Here is a 20,946-nt window from a genome sequence, read left to right as displayed (position 1 = left end):
CTGGATTAATAAACCATCGCTGGATTACTTAGGGCTGTGCGACTTGGGGCATGAGTCTAAACCTAATTTTCCTCAACTGTTAAAAAAAAGGGGGGGTTCAAAATAGAATCAGGAACGCTGATAACTTTTCCAACATTTCTATTCCATAAAAACTTAAAAAAGCAAGCTGAGTGACTCAGACCCCAGGTCAAAGGTCGGGTCAGAGGTCACTCCGCCAGGTTCACCTCAGGACGAAGCGATCTAAACGCTTCGATCTATCAGCTACTATTCCTTTTACCTCAGGCTCCTTTCGAGTCTCATGAGGCGACACATACAGATGGATCAAGGAAATGGCCAAGTTCTAGAGAAGAAGACTGGACGAAGACAGGGCTGGCTCATCAAGAAACATCCTTACCTATTTCACCCTAATCAAACAAGTTGGGGTGGAAGTTTCCGGAATTGCCAAAATCAACCTTTCGTGTCTCCTCCAATAGCACCCCAACTTCGAACGGCCTTTCTCACAGCGCTTCCCTTCTCCCACTAGTAGCCCCTCTTGGGGCTCAGTTTCCTTCCACTTAGTCCAGTTCTCTGTTCCTAGCTTCAGAGTCCGCTTAACCCCGTTTCTCCTTCTCCCTTTTAGACTCTGCTCCCCTCCCTCAATTTCTCGCCCTCTGCCCCAGACTCCCCGGTAACTGCAGTTCCTTCACTGCTACCTCAGCGTAACCCCTCCTCCGCCTCAGGGGCCGCTCCTCTAACTTAGGGGGACGGCCCTCTACCTCAGGGAGCGCTCCTCTACCTCAGAGACCGCTCCTCCGCCGCCGTTCCCCCGTGACTACCTCAGGTTCCTCTGCCTCGCCCTCAGTTTGCTCCCCTCAGCTTCGAACCCCGGGCTCCCGGCCCAGACCCTCCCAACCGGGCCCTACCGGGCTGCTCCAGGGTCAGCGCCCCCAGGCGGCGGATGCCCTCCTCGTCCAGCTCCCACTGCTCCGCCATCCCTGCCCGCCTGCCCCGCTGCGTCGCTCACCTGTCGCGGCCCGCGAGACCTCCTGTCGCGCGCCAAGCCCCGCCCAGCGCCGCCAGGCCCCGCCCCGCCCCGCGCGCCGCCGCGCTCCCGAGGTCCGTTATCTTCCTGGTCACGTGCCTGTCCACCCGCTTCTGGAGCCTGGACCATGGTATGGAGCCCACCCTGGCGGGGGCACCAAAAACACTAAAACAGGGAATGGGTGCGATGTGGTCGAGGACTGGGGCTGTGGGGTTAGGGACCTGACTCTGGAACACAGGGTGGATATAGGCCCAGCTTTGAAGAGTCTGGGGTCTAGTTTTGAGGAGTCAGAAGAATGTGCCTGCTTTGTCAGTTGAAGGAACTCTGGGGATGGGGGGTGGGACTCCAGGTCTGAAAGGTGAGGCTGTGCCTCGGACGGGGTAAAGTTCTTCAATCTCAGTGCTTGGGGAATGTTGATTTTGAGGCAAAGCGGTGCCCTGGTGGGTGAACGTAATGGCGGGTGGGGGATCGGAAGGATTGGGTTGGAGGGCAGCTCTCTGAAGCATGATGGAAAGCTCCAGATACGAAACCCTGGCTCTGAGGAGTTGAGGTCCTGTATGTAGACCATGAGGTAGTTCTAGAAATTGATTTGGAAGCAGGATCAACTGATTGATCTTCTTTAGGGTTGAGGAATCAGTGTGGGGAAGAGAGATACACTCTTTGGAACAGAGCCGTCTATGGGGTTGCACAGAGTCGGACACGACTGAAGCGACTTAGCCCCAGCAGCAGCAGTGATGACTACAGGCTACCCTGTTTCCTGAAGTCAATCTGACAAGAAGCCTTTTGTCTTTCAAGAACTACAGGCCCTTGTAGGGCCAGCTAATCACCTTTAAGGAGAATAGAAAGCAAAATCGTGTTTGCGTGCATATTTATGCTTTCTGGTCTAGGTGAGATCCTTACTCTCAGCTTGTCGTGTTCAGCCTTAGCCATGTTTAGAAAGGCCAGGATTTAAAAGCTTTGCGACTCTTTAAAAGCTGTCCGACTCTTTGCGACCCCATAGACTGTAGCCTACCAGGCTCCTCTGTCCATGGGATTTTCTAGGCAATAGTACTGGAGTGGATTGCCATTTCCTTCTCCAGAGATCTTCCCAACCCAGGGCTCGAACCCAGGTCTCCCGCTTTGTAGACAGACGCTTTACCGTCTGAGCCACCAGGGAAGTTTTAAAAGCTTATACTATGCTAAATCACTTCAGTCGTGTCCGACTCTGTGCGACCCCATAGATGGCAGCCCACCAGGCTCCCCTGTCCCTGGGATTCTCCAGGCAAGAACACTGGAGTGGGTTGCCATTTCCTTCTCCAATGCATGAAAGTGAAAAGTGAAAGTGAAGTCCCTCAGTCGTGTCCGACTCTTAGCGACCCCATGGATTGCAGCCTAACAGGCTCCTCCGTCCATGGGATTTTCCAGGCAAGAGTACTGGAGCGGGGTGCCATTGCCTTCTCCGTTTAAAAGCCTAGATTAGCTTATTAGATTGGTTTTTCCACCTTTGCTTCTGAGAGTCTTGTCACCATTTTACAATTTATAATCCTTCTCTTCATGTCCCCTTTAATCTAGCCTCAAACATGACATGTATAATTGTTTTTCTTTATATCTGAATATTTAAATCAGGCTTCTTATAAGAGAAAAGAACCTCACTCCCTTCTTCATGGCATGCATTTATTTTCTTTACCCAGATGTCAAAATTGGAGATGGTAGGTTTTTGTTGGAGAATTGGACTTTTCCTCCATTGAGCAACAATCTCCCCTACCTCCCAGCATTCTAATGCAGATTTTGAAACATTTAGAAAGTTTGAAAGAATTTTACAGTGAAACTATATAGCCACCACCTAGATTCTATGATGAACATTTTGCTGTAGTTGTTTAATCACATATCCTCTATCCATTTCTCCATTGATTCATCTTATCTTTTGATAAATTTAAAAATAAATTAGAAATATCGGTACATCGCACCCCAATCACTTCAACGTGCCTAATTTTTACCTAGAATTTGTTAACCTGAAACAATTAGGTTTTGTTTTTGACCAGTAAAACAAGTTTATTTGGGAACAGTAAAGAACTGCAACTCAGGACATGCAATTATGGTGAACCACATGCAAGACTGGTAAAGTGGAAGAGAGGAAACTTTTGTAGAGGAGAAGGGGAAGTTGGGAAGGGCTGTTATTTAAAAAAAAATACACTGGAGGAAACTGGGAGTTTGAAGTTTAGTGACTTTTCATTGGCTGAGTTGTGGCAGTGTCTCATTGGTTGAGCTGTCCTAGGCAAGGAGAAAATCATTCTTCCTCTGTTGGCCAATAATAGGGTATGAATTTTAACATCAGCTTGTGAATTTTTGCAAAAGAAAAAAAATCAGTTGGAATTTTCATAGGGATTGTGTTTCATAGGGATCAATTTGAAGAGTATTGCTACCATAACAATATTGTCTTCTGATCCATGAACATGGAAAGATTTTCCATTTATTTAGGTATTTTAAATTATCTTTCAACAATGTTTTGGGGTTTCCAGAGTACAAGTATTATACTTCTTTTGTTAAATTTATTCCCAAATACTTTGTTCATTTTGACACTGTTGTGAATGGAATTGTTTTCTTAACTTCAATTTTTTATTGTTCATTGCTAGCATATAAAAATACAGTTGATTTTTTATATTGATCTATACCCTTCAACCTTCTTGAACTTATTTCTAGTAATTTCCTAGTGAATTCCTCAGGATTTTCTATTGCAAGATCACATCATCTACAAATAGAGATAATTTTACTTCTTCCTTTCCAATATGGGTGCTTTTTATTTCCTTTTATTGCATAGATCTCTTTTCATTTTCTCTTTAGGAGGAGCCTGGTATGCCTCATGAATCAGCAGAGGATTTGTTTCATTTCAATGTCGGGGGCTGGCATTTCTCAGTTCCCAGAAGCAAACTTGCTCAGTTCCCAGACTCCCTGCTATGGAAAGAGGCTTCAGCACTGACCTCTTCAGAAAACCAGAGGTTGTTCATCGACAGAGATGGTTCCACATTCAGACATGTGCACTATTACCTCTACACCTCCAAACTGTCCTTCTCCAGTTGTGCAGAGCTGAACTTGCTCTATGAGCAAGCACTGGGTTTGCAGCTGATGCCTTTGCTGCAGGTAAGATATGCTTAACTTCCAGAAGTGGTGCTCAATAATATAGGCTTTACATTGCTAAAAATCTGTGTCCTTTTATATATTGGTTGCTGAGATGATCCTCTAATGAGAAGGTGTGATGAGAGAGTTAAAGTAATAAACAGTACATTGTAAATGCATGTTCTGAATAAAGGATTTCATCCTAACTCTGCCTTGTCTATACCAGCAGTCACCACAGACCCCCGGATAGACCTTTCCATCACCTGAGATGGTGATCTTAACTCTTGGAAATCCTAATTTAAGCTTCTTTTTGTTGTTGAATTTTGAAAGGTGAATACGCTAGAAATTATAGGATTTACTACATGCACTGTGTCTGAGATTTAAAATCTGAAAGATGTGTCAGACAACATTACTTCTCATTGTGCCTGTTAGGTACACAGTGTTCACTTACAGCAAAGCAAAAAAGTCCTTCAAACTGCAGAATCTTTCCTTTGTCTTCATTTCTCTGTTTTCCAAGACTATTCTTGGTGTAAGAGCTTTAAATACCTTTACTTTGAAACCATCATAGTATCACCAGAGAACATTACCTTCTTTCCTAATTTTTCTTCCAACTACAGAAATCATTTCTATGGTTTATCTTAAGTAGTTTATTTTTTGTTTTTGAACAATGACTTTTTTAACCTGGAAGAGCTAAATATTATAACTGGGAAAGACCATTGGTCTTGCTCCATATTAATCCCACTGTCTGGACAAGGTGTTGTTTACTCTGTCTTCAGAAGCACTGACTCAACAAGCCACAGTGCAGCTCAGTGTGGTACCAACCATGCCTCCCCAACACCTCAAAGAGGAGAACTGATGTAGTCCCTGCATATCTGGGTCATACAGGATCGAGAACATCTCACAATGCATGTTTTTATGGACACTGTTTACTAAATCAGTATTTAATGTTTAAAAGGTATTATATATTTGGAAATCAAAACCCATATACTCATCAGTGCAAATTGTTGTATATTCTTTTTATTTTTTTTAAGTTACCCACCTGAAATAAAAATTTTTTCAACTATCCCAGGAACTGAACACTAGAATTGCTTACAATTGCTTCATATTCACTTAAAGGACCTGGAATGTCAAGATAGCTGCTGACTTTTTTTTGGCTCCACCATATGACTTCTTCCGCAACCAGGGATCAAACCCAGGCCCTTAGCAGTGGAAATGCAGAGTCCTTATACTGAACTGTCAGGGAATTCCCAAGCACCATTTAATGGGGGAAAGGAGGGAGTCAGTTGTTCATTGCAGAAAATCAAAGAGATCTATGCAACTTTTTGAAGAACTATTTTAAAGAGCACAAGGCTATTACACAATTTATCAAGCCCTTTAATTCCTTTGATGTCCTTATTTCCCAAATTGAGACAAAATATATTTGGGAAGCAATTTCTAAATGGGTGGTAACAACTCAGCAGCCAATGAATTGGTCCAATTCCAAAGTTGCAAGTTGTGTGAGCAGTAGCAGTATTTGAAAAATCATATGGATCTGCCTCCCAAAACAGACCATAAAACAAGTGCTTATGTTTCAGAAATGTTGCTCTCAAAGAAATAAACATTTAGGCCAACCCAGCTTAAGTGGTATTTATTCACTGAAGCAGAGTGTAAATACAGCTGGAGAAAAAACACAGCAATCTCAAGCAAATCAATAGCCTCACACATTTCCATCACTTTCCTCACTGTTAAGCCCTGTCCACGTACTCAGGTTCTTGCCTAAATGCACAAACAGTTTGCTTGGAGAAAACAGAGTTTGCCAATTCTTAGTCTAAAGACCCTTCTCAGGCAGCTGGCTTTAATGCATTTAGCCAGTATTTACTGAAAACTTTCTAGGTACCAGACATTATTCCTATGGGTTTTAAGGAACATATAAGATGATCCAATAAAAATATAATGTTAACCACATTTGTGAGCCATATGCGTAACTTAATTTTTCTAGTAGCCACATTAAAAAAAAAAGCAAGTGAAATTAACAGTATATTTTATTTAACCCAGTATATTTAATGTTGTCATTTCAATATGTAATCAATATTTTCTTTTTTATAAAGTATTTATTTTTAATTCATTTATTTTTGGCTGTTCTGTGTCATTACTGCACACGGGCTTTCTCTGGTTGCATTTCTCTTCTCATTGTGGTGCCTTCTCTTGTTGTGGAGCATGGGCTCTATGGAGCACAGGCTGTAGGACACTCAGGCTTCAATAGTTGTGGGGCATGGGCTTAGTTACCCTGCTCATGTGGAATCATCCCAGACCAGAGGTCGAACCTGTATCCCCTTCACTGGCAGGCAGATTCTTTAGTCACTGGACCACCAATGAAGTCCATGTAATCAGTATTTTAAAATTAATATATTTTACATTCTTTTCATGTACCAAGTCTTCAAAATCTGATGTGTGTTTTACACTTACAGCACATCTCAGATTCAGGCTATCACATTTCAAGTACTCAATAGTCACATATTGGACAACACTATTCTTAATTGTTCTAACCTGTTAGTGCTGCTTGCTCACTGTAGAGTACTTCAGATTTAGCCCCTAACAATAAAAACGGGACTTTGCCTCCCACTAACTAAAGTTCCCATGCTCTTAACACGTGGCATATCCTACTCAAGATTATCTATAATATAGTAAGTTTTGTTGGAAAACCATAGAGGAACCAACTAGTAGAATGAGATGGGAAGCATCTGGAGGACAGGTGGTTGAGCTCACAGTCCTACTCTACTCTTTACCCTTCCTCATTCCCTCACATCCCTACCCTTTAGCTCTCCCATTCCTCCTTGCCATCTACCTGCCCATCCTACCTCCTTCCGGCCTATAGCTTTGGCCTTCAAAGGGCACACTCAGTACCTATTATTATCTTGATTCTAAGTGTAACATTAACATGTATTGAGCACCAATCACAGGCCAAGTACTGGAGACACAGAATGAACTATATAGTCATATAAGGTCAGATAGAGGTGTGTGCTATGAAGAATAGAGCAGTGTTTCCTGTGAAATAGTGAAAGAGTTCTGTATTCTAGAACTTCTTGGGGTTTAAGAATGTGTTTATATGATTTTCTCTTTAAAAAAAATTTTTAGGTTCACTTGTTTGTTGTTTATTTCTTGGCCACATTGCATGGCATGTGGGATCTTAGTTCCCCAACCAGGGATTGAACCTACGCTTCCTGTATTGAAAGGGCAGAGTCTTAACCCCTGGACCACCAGGGAAGTCTCTGATTTTCTTTTTTTCATGTGTAATTTTTATTTATTCTATCAGGCACCACCCTTATAGTACTGGAATATGTTGAAAGAATAAAGCATTTATATCTAATCTGTTTTTTAATATACAGTTGTGTAGTATGTCATAAGTGTAGCAAGTTACTGAGGTCAGCTACTCCTTTAGAAAGAGTGGTCAGGGTTGGATTTATTGAAGGCAATATTTGAGCAGAAGACTGAATGAAAAAGGGATAAGATATGGACATGTCTAGGAAAAAGCTTTGAGGCATAAGAACAATAAACACAAATGCCCTGAGGTTAGAATGGCTTGGAAGAGGCAGACTCAGCAGCCATTGTCAGGTGCAGTGAGAAGCAGGGAGGTGCCAGGACTTCCCTGGTGGTCCAGTGGTTAAGACTCCACACTTCCACTGCAGGGGACAAAGATTCAACCCCTTGTCAGGGAACAAAGATCCCACATGCCACACTGTGTGGTGGTGGGGAGTAGAGAGATGTCAAAAGTAGATGAGGTCAGAGGATGTTACAGATCAGATCTTGCAGAGTTGTGTAGGTGACTATACAGGATCTATTCTAAATGTTATAGGTAGCTTTTGGAGATGTTTAAAGAAAGAAATAAAATTATCAAATTTAAAATTTTAAAAGATCATTATACCTTAAGTTACAATGGTTGTCAGGTACAATGTCAGAAACATGAGCAACAAAAGAATTAGATGAATTTTCAATTTCATCGAAATTCTAAAATTTTATGCTTCAAAGGACACCATCGAGAAAGTGAAAAGACAACACACAGAAGGGAACGATATATTTGCAAATCACTAATCTGATAAGGGACATGTAATCAAAATACATAAAGAACTCTTACAACTAAACAACAAAAAGACAATCAAATTTAAAATGAGCAAAGGGGATTTCCCTGCTGGTCCAGTGAAAGTCCACTGGAGAGTTGAGAGTCCACCCTCCAATGCAGGGGACACAGATTTGATCCCTGGTCCAGGATGATCCCACATGCCACGGAGCAAGTGGGCCCATCTGCCACAACTAGTAAGCCCGAGCTCTAGAGCCCATGAACGACAACTAATGAGCCCATGTGTTGCAACTACTGAAGCCTGAGTGCCTAGAGCCTATACTCTGCCAACAAGCATAATCACCACAATGAGAAGCCCGCACACTGCAATGAAGAGTAGCCCCTGCTCACTACAACTAAAGTCTGCACTCAGCTACAAAGAGCCGGTGCAGCCAAAATAAATAAATTTTAAAAGTATTTGAATAGACATTTCTCCAAACAAGATATACAAATGGGCAATAAGCACATGAAAAGGTGCTCAATATCACTAGCCATCAAGGAAATGCAAATCAAAACCATCATTAAGTTACCACTTCATACCCACTAGGATGCCTCTCATCAAAAAGACAGTAACAGGTGCTGGCAAAGATAGGGTGAAATTAGAACCCTCATACACTGCTGATAGGAATGTAAATTTGTACAACCTCTTTGGCAAGCAGTCTGGCAGTTCCTCAAAAAGTTAAACATGGTGTTACCATATGACCCAGCATATACCCCAAATAAATTAAAACCTACAAAATGTCCACACAGACACTTGTAGACTAATGTTAATTAGCAGAATTATTCATAAAAGCCAAAAAGTGAAAACAACCTGTATGTTCATCAGCTAATGAACAAACAAAATGGTATATTTATACAATGAAATGTTATTTGTCAATAAAAGGAATGAAATACTGATACATGTAACGATGAAAATGAACTTTGAAATGTTGTGCAAAGTGAAAGAATCAGACGCAAAAGACCGTATATTGTATGACTCCACTTATATAAAATGTGCAGAATAGGCAAAGTTACAGGGACAGAAAGTAGATGAGTGGTTGCCTAAGGCCAGGGTACAGGGTGAGAAGGATACAGTGAGCAAAAATGGGCAACGGACTCTTAAATGAGCATAGGGTTTCATTTTATGATGTTAAAATAGATTGTGATGATGGCTGCACAATTCTGTGAATATGCTAAAAATTACTGAATTGTATAATTTAGGTGAGTAAATTTTTTCATTTATATATATAATATGAAATTTATTCACATTACATCTCCTGCATTGGCAGGCAGATTCTTTATGACTAACACCACCTGGGAAGCCCATATAATATGAAATTTATTCACATTAGAAATAATATGAAACATTTCAATAGCGCTATAAAAAATCATTAACTTCCGGCTTAACATTAGGAGTCAGCAAACTACATCATGGACCAAATTCAGCCCATTACCTTTTTTGTACAATTTATGAACTAAGAATTGTTTTTACATTTTTAGATGGTTAAAAAAAAAACAAAAGAAATATATTTGTGACACATAAAATTTATATAAAAGTCACATTTCAGGGTTCTGAGGTGCAGGCTCAGAGGGAAAAATCAGGAGTTTGGATTTAAATGTATTAAGTTTGACAGGCAAGAAAATGGTGCTCGTTAAAATTCTGGATGGTGGTGGGGGCAGGCAGCCAGATGTATAGATCTGGAATTCAGGGAAGCAGTCAGGTCTAGAGACATAAATTTGGAGTCCTCAAGGTTGGTATGTAAATCCTCAAGCCTGGATGGTTAGGAATGTCGTATCTTGTTCACAGGGGGAGCATAAACTAGTCTGTACATTAATGCCACAGTGCTTCATAGATTTTTCTGTGTAATTCGGGAAGTCCCCTTTGTGTAAATGTAAGCTGCTCCAAGTCTCACAAACATACTATCAGCTTGGTTGGGAGTCACAGCTGCTACTGCAAAGTGTGAAATTTTTCTTCAGGATAACTCACAAGGCTTCAAGATTCCCTTTTTATTGCCTGCCCGAAGTCCACCAAGGACTTAGTATGTTGAATACATGCTAATTGTATTTACTTTTTCATGCCTTCTGAGGACTTGTAAGTTTGGAAACTTGAATTGTTCCACCTGTGAGTGTTCTGCTACCGGCAAGCAAATCAAATAGGCCTGCAATCCTTGTGCTCAAGGGGGCCAGGAGTGTTTTTATGTTGATCACACAAATGTTGATCACACTTTTAAGAGAAAAGACCACTGACAAGTCTCACATTTCCATTTTCTTATGATATGAGACAGATTTCCACTGTGATCTTGTAAAGGCACATTTCATAAACAGCAGATACTTACCCCAACAGTGTACCTCATCTATGGATGTGGGTAAGTGACAACTCAAGTATAAATGCTTCAACATGGCATCAGGGCTCCTCACAGGACAGCCCATCTGCTTGTCCTGGCTCATGTTCCAACACATAGATAAACCTACATGCATGCATAGACACACATGCATGCAGACATGCTCACACTCAAACACACACATACACACACGCCCACCTCTTAATGTCCAGTCATGTCACTGAGCACCCTAAATTCTTCCTCTCAACGTTTTTTCACTTGCTGTTCCCTCTTTATAGAACATTTCCCCTTCAAGAATTAGCCGAAATGAGGCCCACAGGAAGACTAGCCTGATATTTCCAGGTAGTTTGCCTCTGCTCTCAGATCAGTGCTAATTCTGTTGGGATCATGTATTCATACGTCTTCCTCCCTCACTAGCTTGTATTCTTTTCATGTTTACATTCCCAGCATCACAGTACTGGGCCCATAGAGGGGTTTAATAAATGTGTGCTGACCGAACACTGAATGATGTATCCAAGATGATGAGTGAAGGCTGAATCTACTTCAGGGTGGGGGGCTGGAGCTAGCAGTGGAGGGGCAGGTTAGAGATGCTGATAGGTGTGTCTTATTTGGCTTGTTTGGCTGATAGCATCTATTCTGCGTATCCTTTTGTTCAACCAGTCTTGCTCCTCTGAGCTTCCAAGTGGTGCTGGCCCTTCTTGTCTTTACAAAGCACTTGGAGATTTGCAAGCTCCCCCAGGCTCTCTTACCATCACATTCCTTCCAACAGCCCACATCAGAGCATAAAGCTTCTCTGAGCACTGCTGCTGTTTTGGAAAAGCTAGATTAAGTCCCAGGGCTCTGCCAGTAGGACATTTGTCAGCCATCTTTTGGCAACAGTGCATACACACACTCGCCCCCATGCCATCAGTCTTATGTTACTTCTGATTGACATGTTTTCACTATAATCTGAGCCAAAAGCAACATTAATTACCTTGTGCTAGCAGTTAGCCATTTGAATTCGGGTTTGTATTTCCATAAAGAAATCCTCCCTCTAATAATTTCTAGGTCATAACATATGAAGAGTAAAAGTACTAGGAGTAGTATTCAGGCAGACAAAAGGGGAATTAAAGTCCATGGAAGACCAGCCACACATTCTGGCAACTTTAGTCAGCAAAGCCAAGGGGCAGCTGAAAGCATAAGCTCTCTGACGTGCTCTTCACTCATTCATTCATTCCACAAAAATACATTGAGATCCCACAAACACTACTGTGGTTGCTGTAAATGCAATGGAGAACAAAACAGACAGGGTCCTCATGGTCTTGAAGGTTATATATATTCGGGGAGACTGGGAGACAGTAAATGAACAAGTAGGTGTTACTGAGAATAATAAAGCAGAATAAAGGGGTTAGGGGTTCCATGGATTCTTAAAGCAGCCAAATGGCTTCCCATGAATGGAAGGCCTTATATTTCTAGAAATCAGAGCAGGGATTATCTGACAGAGTTTAGGAAAAAATCTAGTTGAGGCTCCTGGGTCTAATGCATGCAGCATGTTCCTGACTGGCAAGAATTGCAATCCTTGTAGATTTACTTGTTTGGTTTTTTTTTTTTTCTTCCCCGTTTTAGATTTGTCAAACACTTCTTGGAGGATATGATACTGCTCACACTTTACATTAGTGGAAGTAACAGGAAATGGAGACAATTTATAACAATTTGATTTTTATAAATTAGACCATTCCTTCAACTAGCACACCTCTCAAGCTAATTGAACTCTCACTTCTGACCTGCCCCAAAGGACACACCTGGGTACCAGACAGCACCTCCAAGGGGATTTAGGTCCATCCTCAAACAGGTTGTTCTCCTGGGTGGCATTTCCCTCCCCCAAGAAGTCCCCTCCCAGAGGCCAATTTAGAATTGTTCAAGAGTGCCATTGTTCCTTCCACTGAGACAGAATCTCAGGATTTAAATCTGCAGATGAACTAAATGGCCAGTTCAGGTTACTGTGATCTGGTTAGATTAGGATAGGCTTGAAATGATAGGATGTCTCTTGCAAGCTCTCACTAGTTTCACTCCCTTTTCATACTACTTCACCCAATTTTGCTGTTGTTGTTGTTGTTGTGCCGGGTCTCAGCTACAGCAGGCAACCATTTCTCAAATGAATGCATGACAGACTCTCTTCTGCTGTTTCACATATGCAGTTTTCTCTTCCATTGTTCATTGCCTCCAGGAAAGCACTCCCCATGACCTCACCATTATCCAGTCCTTCCACAAATCCACCAGCTACTCAAAGTTGGGAAGATTCCCCACTGTGGTCCCCTCCTTTTGCAGGTCTTAAGCAGTTATGGGGGTGCAGTTTATAGCCATGGCCACCAGGGGGCTCTTCTCAAAGCTCAGGATTCCTTGGGCAGCTTTTGGAGAGCACCTGTACGTCAAGGCTGTATATTGTCACCCTGCTTATTTAACTTATATAGAGTTATATTGTACTTATATAGAGTACATCATGAGAAATGCTAGGCTGGAAGAAGCACAAGCTGGAATCAAGATTGCCAGGAGAAATATCAATAACCTCAGATATGCAGATGACACCACCCTTAGGGTAGAAAGTGAAGAGGAACTCAAAAGCCTCTTGATGAAAGTGAAAGAGGAGAGTGGAAAAGTTGGCTTAAAGCTCAACATTCAGAAAATGAAGATCATGGCATCTGGTCCCATCACTTCATGGGAAATAGATGGGGAAACAGTGTCAGACCTTACTTTTTTGGGCTCCAAAATCACTGCAGATGGTGACTGCAGCCATGAAATTAAAAGACACTTACTCCTTGGAAGGAAAGTTATGACCAACCTAGGTAGCATATTGAAAAGCAGAGACATTACTTTGCCAACAAAGGTCCGTCTAGTCAAGGCTATGGTTTTTCCAGTGGTCATGTACGGATGTGAAAGTTGGACTGTGAAGAAAGCTGAGTGCTGAAGAATTGATGCTTTTGAACTGTGGTGTTGGAGAAGACTCTTGAGAGTCCCTTGGACTGCAAGGAGATCCAACCAGTCCATTCTAAAGGAGATCAGTCCTGGGTGTTCTTTGGAAGGACTGATGCTAAAGCTGAAACTCCAATACTTTGGCCACCTCATGCGAAGAGTTGACTCATTGGAAAAGACTGATGCTGGGAGGGATTGGGGGCAGGAGGAGAAGGGGATGACAGAGGATGAGATGGCTGGATGGCGTCACTGACTCGATGGACATGAGTTTGAGTGAACTCCGGGAGTTGGTGATGGACAGGGAGGCCTGGCATGCTGCAATTCATGGAGTCACAAAGAGTCAGATATGACTGAGCGAGTGAACTGAACTGTGTAGTAAGCAGGTTCTTTAATTAGCTTCACACTGAATCTGAGGTGTTCTGTCCATTATGAGGCTCTTAGAGAATAAAACACCCACTCCAGTGTTCTTGCCTGGAGAATCCCAGGGACGGGGGAGCCTGGTGGGCTGCTGTCTATGGGGTCGCACAGAGTCGGACATGACTGAAGCGACTTAGCAGCAGCAGCAGCAGCAGAGAATAAAACTGGTCATGTGGTGCCTTTAGAGGACTACTTTTTAATTATTAACTATAAATTACTCTTAAAGTTGTATAAGATAAATTTTTATCACTCAAAATTATAAAGCAGAAAAAACTGCTTCAAAATCATAAAGGAAATATTCATCGATATTTTGAGTAACAGCATATCATCTTATAGACTTAAATTCTTACCTAAATTGAGTGAGTGAATTTATTTCAAAACACTTTACCATATCCTAGTATTTTACCCCAGAATTGGTAGATATTTACTTGGTTTAAAATTTTCAAAGCAATAATCTTCTTTATCTAACAGACTCTAGATAATCTGAAGGAAGGGAAACACCATCTACGTGTGAGGCCTGCAGACATACCTGTTGCCGAGAGAGCATCTCTGAACTACTGGCGAACGTGGAAGTGTATCAGCAAACCCTCAGAATTTCCTATAAAAAGCCCAGCCTTCACAGGTATCACCACAGGTTGACCTTTTGTGAAGCCCAGATCAGCTTCCCTTCTCCTCACTCTAACAGAAGTGGAGAGTGCCCTGATTTCTGAACTAGTTCTAAATGATTTCTCTACCTTCCTGTCGTCTCCTTTGATTTTGTACCTGCCACATGCCCTCTCCATGGCTGCTTACCCACTGGAACTAAGCATCCTTCTCCATGTTCATTCCTCTGCATACTGGTTTCACCTGGGCAAGACCAGGCTGCCCTCCACCCTGTCCTAGTGGTCAGGGAACTCTACCATCAAGTCACCTCTAACCACCACACAAGGAATGTCTCCAAATGACCACTGCTTGGTGGGTGCCTTGTAGTATAGACTGACCTATTTGAGACACAAGAATAGACATTCATGATTATTGATGGGTTTAGAGCTTTGGGGAGAGTTAAAAGGATCTATTTTATCTGTAGGTCATTTATTTTATCTATAGTCGGTTTGACCAATTAGAAAGAAACAAATGAGTAACCAGTATGAATTTTTCAAAATTATTTTTCCATTTTATTACTTAAAAAAACTAAACTTCTCACCATAGCCCACCCCAGGCCCTTTCTTACTATCCTAACTTCATTTTGGCCATTTCCCTCCCCCATGCCTTCCTAAGCTCTGGTCACCTTGGCTCCCTTTCATTCCGTGAATCCTGCAAGTAATGTCTCCCCAGCTGGATAACAGTATGAATTTAATGACTTTAAGTATATGAGCCAAAATTTCACATGTCCCACTGCCCTTCACTGTAGAATAGATAGATTTCTCTTGCCCTGTTCCCCACCACACCCTTGCCAAACCTAGGGTTACACTGAAAGGAGTGAGAATGAGGAGGCATCTGGCAGGGGCCATCTCTGGGATGGTCTCTCCAGCTTCCTCTGGGCCCCCTAGGTCAGTGAGCGCCCCACCTCTGAAAGCCCTGACCTCTGGAAGTTGGTGATGCCCTTCTGCACATTTTCCTCCAGGCCTACATGATAAGGCGCCTTTGGGACTCATGGATACACCACTGTTAGACACAGAAGAGGAAGTGCACTACTGCTTCCTGCCCCTAGACCTAGTGGCCAAGCATCCAAGCCTGGTGACTGAAGACAACCTGCTGTGGCTGGCTGAGACCATGGCCCTGATCGAGTGCGAGTGCAGCGAGTTCCGCTTTATTGGTGATTGTTTTATCATGGGGGAGGGGAGGTGCCTACGGGTGGGTGGATAGGGCTCATCCACCCCTCCTGACCCCACACCCCTTGGAAGCCCAGCTTGGGCCTTAGGGCCTCAAGACCTTCCCTGAGCAGAGCTGGTGGAAGCATGACAGAGCCTTCCTGGAGGCAGATGGATTCCCAACATTAGGCTGCCACTAGCCTCAGGGCTATTTTATTCCCTGTTCATTTTGGAAGGGCCTGGGTGTAAAGGGGCACTGGAAACCACCTGTAGTGGTATCAGGGGCCACAAGAGTTGATGTGAAGGGCAAGACCTTGAGCAGAACTCCAAACTACTCTTATTTCTCTGCTTTTATGTATCCATCTAGGCTGTAGACCTCAGTTTCTCTTGCCATAAAATGAGGAAATAGAGTTGTTTCAAAGGATAGTCCCTTCCTGCTCTCATCTTCACTAAACTCAGGATAAAGGGGAAGAAGAGGGGATGGTGAAAGGTTCCCCAAAATCATTGCAGAATTGTCTGCTTGAGCTAGTGGCCTAAAGAGGGATAAAATTTTCAACCCTGGACAGAAGAGAGCCTCCATTCTGCATTGCCCAGGACAGGCTCTGGTGAGGTGTGAACTGAACTGACTCTTAAGATGCTGCTGCTGCCTAGACGAACAGGGAAGGAAACGCCCAAATGGTATTGGGGCCCAAATGCCTGGAACCCCAGCCTTTCCTGTTCATAGTCACCTGGGAAGTTGTCTATAATATGTTTCTGAATCTTGAAGTTGATTCACACAGGACAGTAGCGCTGGCTCCATCTCTGCCTCCCACACTGAATCCAGGCAGGGGCAAACTGCACGCGCCACCAGCCAGCCCAGGCTCACCCAGGCCCTTCCTCTCTAAGCGACAAGACAGCTCCCTCTTTTGGAATGACCTGCTCTTGGGTCAAGACTCATAGGGTAAGTCTCAGGGCCAGTGTGCTCACCAAGAGAGCCTACCTGCCTTGGGAGCCCAAGGCCAGACTATGGGAAGCCATACCCACGGACTCAAACACAGGAAAATAATTTGGGATCTTTCACCTTGAAAACCACAGACTGAAAACTAATCTAACCAGGTATGTTCAGTAATTGTTTCAGAACAAGGAGAGCCTAGGATAAGCTGCAGCATCAAAAACCTCCCAAAACCTGGACCTACAATTAGATCAGAAATAACCTTCTTAACCCATTTTGTTTCCCCTTGCTTTTCAAGTGAATTTTCTCCGCTCACAGAAGATTTTGCTACCAGATAATTTCTCCAATATAGATGTGCTTGAAGCAGAAGTGGAAATTCTGGAAATCCCTGAGCTCAGTGAAGCTGTGAGGTTGTACCGAATGAACATGGGTATGTCCCCAGGGGAAACGTGCCCTCCCCTTGACATCCTGGGGCAGTCTGGGCTTTGACCAGAAAAGCCAAAAACAAACATCTTCCCTCCCACCAACCACTTTGATTGGCGGTGACAGAAGCGGGTGTTTTGGCTGACTTAGAATCTGAGAAGAGAAATTTCAGCCTGAAACCTGGCATGCCCTCTGTCTGCTCAGTCTTCCCACTGAAATGTAGGTAGCTCAGCCCAGACTGGCTGGGGAGGGAGGCTGGGCCTGAGGGCAGGTTTCCCAAGGTCAGGGGAGGTCTGCCCTCCTTTTGGACAAGTCAAACAATTGGGAACTTATAACTAACCCCCACCTGCCACTCCCGCTGTCCTTCTTCTTTCAGGCACAGCTGGACGGCATGGGAAATTCTTGGGCGAATTCCCCATAGTACTTCAGTTATCCCGCCCACCCCCGAATTCCCTTGTCCTTCCTCCTTCGAACCCCTGGCTGCTGTGCCTGTTTCTGCCTGCTCCTGCCACTTCCTGACCCTGATCCAGTCCAGCCTTCAGGCTCCCAGTCCAATATCATGCTAATTTGTCCCTCATATTTTTTTATTAGCCTTTCACCATCTCATTTCCAAACCCTGCATGTCTATGGAAGCTACTGTATATATTGCAAGAGTCAACTACCTTTGCATGGCCTCAGTGGGCATTCTAAGAATGCATAGAACTCTTACACATGTGAAGTTTGGCCTGCATGTTGCCAGACATTTATTCTGTGGGAATCAGATCTTCCCTCCTTTGAGGCCCAGTTCTTCTAGACTTCTCCCCAGACAATTGGAGTCCTATTCTATTTGGGGGTAGTAGAATCCTGCAGCAGGTCTCAGGAGCCTCTTAGGATCTTCCAATCCACTTCAGAGGGTGTGAGTTCAAACCTCTCCCCCAGGGCTTCTGTTCCTCAGAGAACAGAGGTCAGAGAGCTAAGCAGAGTAGGGCCTGCTGTTCAGGAGTTATGTGAAGCTGGAAGGGAGGCATGCTGCTGGACGGGCTCTGTAAGCCATCAGCAGCCCCCAAACACAAAGCCTGTTTTTTTGCCTTTCATAAAGCACCATAAGTAATGGAAACAGCCCTGGTAGTCTTGAAAATAGAGTCACCCTCAAACCCCTGCTCTGGCCCACCTAGCTTTGCTGTTTGGGGCAAGGTACTTAGTAACTAACTATGCTCTCAGGACATAGTTTCCTCATCTGTGATAAGAGGAGAATACCACTCCTCCTGCAGGGTTGGAGACAACCCACAAAAATCACCCAGCAGTTTGCTGTTGGCCCACGGGTGCCACTGGGACAGGCTCATGTAGACTGAGCATTATGGCCACTGCAGGAGAACAGTGAGCCAGGAACACGACCACCCAACCCAAAAGTAACACTAGACAATGTGTCTCGGGAAAATTCTGCCCAGGCGTGTTAGGGACTGTGAGTCTGGGAAGCCTGTAATGATATCAGGTTCTCTGCTATAGTTGTCGTTCTTTCAGTTCAGTTCAGTCGCTCAGTCATGTCCAACTCTTTGTGACCCTATGAATCGCAGCACGCCAGGCCTCCCTGTCCATCACCAACTCCCAGAGTTCACTCAGACTCACGTCCATTGAGTCAGTGATGCCATCCAGCCACCTCATCCTCTGTCGTCCCCTTCTCCTCCTGTCCCCAATCCCTCCCAGCATCAGTGTCTTTTCCAATGAGTCAACTCTTCGCATGAGATGGCCAAAGTTCTGGAGTTTCAGCTTCAGCATCATTCCCTCCAAAGAATCCCAGGGCTGATTTCTTTCAGAATGGACTGGTTAGATCTCCTTGCAGTCCAAGGGACTCTCAAGAGTCTTCTCCAACACCACACCTCAAAAGCATCAATTCTTCGGCGCTCAGCCTTCACAGTCCAACTCTCACATCCATACATGACCACAGGAAAAACCATAACCTTAACTAGACGGACCTTTGTTGGCAAAGTAATGTCTCTGCTTTTCAATATGCTATCTGGGTTGGTCATAACTTTCCTTCCAAGGAGTAAGCGTCTTTTAATTTCATGGCTGCAGTCACCATCTGCAGTGATTTTGGAGCCCCAAAAATAAAGTCTGACACTGTTTCCACTGTTTCCCCATCTATTTCCTATGAAGTGATGGGACCGGATGCCATGATCTTTGTTTTCTGAATGTTGAGCTTTAAGCCAACTTTTCCACTCTCCTCTTTCACTTTCATCAAGAGGCTTTTGAGTTCCTCTTCACTTTCTGCCATAAGGGTGGTGTCATCTGCATATCTGAGGTTATTGATATTTCTCCTGGCAATCTTGATTCCAGCTTGTGCTTCTTCCAGCCCAGCGTTTCTCATGATGTACTCTGCATATAAGTTAAATAAGCAGGGTGATAATATACAGTCTTGATATACTCCTTTTCCTATTTGGAACCAGTCTGTTGTTCCATGTCCAGTTCTAACTGTTGCTTCCTGACCTGCATACAGATTTCTCAAGAGGCAGGTCAGTGGTCTGGTATTCCCATCTCTTTCAGAATTTTCCACAGTTTATTGTGATCCACACAGTCAAAGGCTTTGGCATAGTCAATAAAGCAGAAATAGATGTTTTTCTGGAACGCTCTTGCTTTTTCCATGATCCAGCAGATGTTGGCAATTTGATCTCTGGTTTCTCTGCCTTTTCTAAAACCAGCTTGATCATCAGGAAGTTCACAGTTCATGTATTGCTGTCGTTCTTTACCCATGGATAATTAGAGCAGAGCTTCGAACTAAGGGAAATTCCTGCTGAGACTGGGCCAGATGGCTGTTCTGAAATTCAAGTGTTAGCGATACAGCAAATTAATCCATCTCCCACACCCACCTCACCTCCCTTCCAGTGGATAGTTTTGACCTCAAGCAGACTGAATATAAAAACTGTACTGATGTTCAGCAGATTCAGATGTGGCTGTGCCAGGAAATAAGCTCCCACTAAGCCTCTTCAGTACAGATTCAAGACAACAGTTGGAAGCAAGACCCAAAGCTTCCAATACTGTTTTGACCATGAGCACCCTAGGAGTCACCCCTTTCTCTCCGGCACAGGTGGCTGTTCCCGGACCTCCTGTCCTCCTCCAAGCCCTGGGAAGGGGGGCCGTTCAGCAGGCCTAGAGTCTGTGAAGCCACTGTACATGATGGCCCTGGGTCTGCTTGTCAAGTACCCAGACTCCGCACTGGGACAGCTCCGCATCGAGAGCACACTGGATGGGAGCAGACTGTACATCACCGGGAACGGGGTCCTCTTCCAGCATGTTAAGTAAGGCCCTCCTTAGAGAATGCGTCATCCCACTCAGGCTGAGCTTTACCTTTCTTTAGGAACCACCCTGGGGCCCTGTCCATGAGTCAGAGGAAATACAGGACAAACCCATCATTTTAGCCACTCCACCATCTGCATCAGTATCACCAAATCTGGGCCTCAGAAGAGAGGGCTGGTGCCAAGGTGTACGGTTCCTAAGGTTCAAAGGTCTCAAACTGTATCCTCTGCAATCCATCTTGGTTCTAGCCCTGTGCTAGGTCCAAGGTGGCCAGGCCACAGCCGCAACACTCAGGGTGCTGGATATTCCCCCTGCCATATTCCCCCTCCTACAAAAAGTCCTCCCCAAGGACACACAGAAAGTCCAGAACCAGGGATGAGCACCCTGCCCCCCGCCAAGAGCAAGGCAAAATAGGCTTCTTGAAGGAAGTGATACCTGGCCTATGCCCTGGGGAATGAGCTGAGACTGTTCCTACTAGTGCTGGGCACGGATTCTAATCCTGTTTTATAGAAGGGCAAACATGTTCTGAATAGAACTCTCTTAGGCTCACAAAATACACTGGTACCAAAACTAAAGATAGAAGTGGCTTTTCCTAAGCACCTGTGGAGAGGGTCAGCCAACCTCAAACACTATCTTAC

The 20,946-nt window shown here is 44.0% G+C and overlaps 2 protein-coding genes across 23 annotated transcripts in view; one reads left to right on the top strand and one right to left on the bottom strand.

Moving 5' to 3' along the window:
- Positions 1-1,057, bottom strand: part of LRRC36 (leucine rich repeat containing 36) — a 91,625-nt gene extending 90,568 nt beyond the window's left edge. For 15 of the 22 annotated variants that reach the window (XR_009730811.1, XR_009730810.1, XR_009730809.1 and 12 more), the window contains exon 1: positions 903-997. Coding sequence is in view for 12 of the 22 variants with exons in the window: in XM_061387495.1 (XP_061243479.1) it covers positions 903-972 (70 nt within the window). In the remaining 10 variants the exon portion in view is untranslated. The other 7 variants (XM_061387507.1, XM_061387517.1, XM_061387512.1 and 4 more) reach the window with 3 other exon arrangements.
- A 1-nt stretch (position 1,058) lies between these two features.
- The window catches only part of KCTD19 (potassium channel tetramerization domain containing 19), a 27,687-nt gene continuing 7,799 nt past the window's right edge, over positions 1,059-20,946 (top strand). Inside the window, exons 1-6 of the mRNA XM_061387478.1 lie at positions 1,059-1,151; positions 3,842-4,138; positions 14,366-14,516; positions 15,498-15,689; positions 16,914-17,045; positions 20,100-20,310. Of these exons, the coding sequence (XP_061243462.1) occupies positions 1,149-1,151; positions 3,842-4,138; positions 14,366-14,516; positions 15,498-15,689; positions 16,914-17,045; positions 20,100-20,310 (986 nt within the window). The 5' untranslated portion in view covers positions 1,059-1,148. The remainder of the gene's footprint in view (positions 1,152-3,841; positions 4,139-14,365; positions 14,517-15,497; positions 15,690-16,913; positions 17,046-20,099; positions 20,311-20,946) is intronic.

The sequence above is a fragment of the Bos javanicus genome, chromosome 18, assembly GCF_032452875.1.
Source record: "Bos javanicus breed banteng chromosome 18, ARS-OSU_banteng_1.0, whole genome shotgun sequence".
In the NCBI taxonomy this organism is placed as follows: Eukaryota; Metazoa; Chordata; class Mammalia; order Artiodactyla; family Bovidae; genus Bos; species Bos javanicus.
The sequence above is the reverse complement of the archived record's forward strand: the minus strand, read 5'-3'. Positions and strand labels throughout refer to the sequence as shown.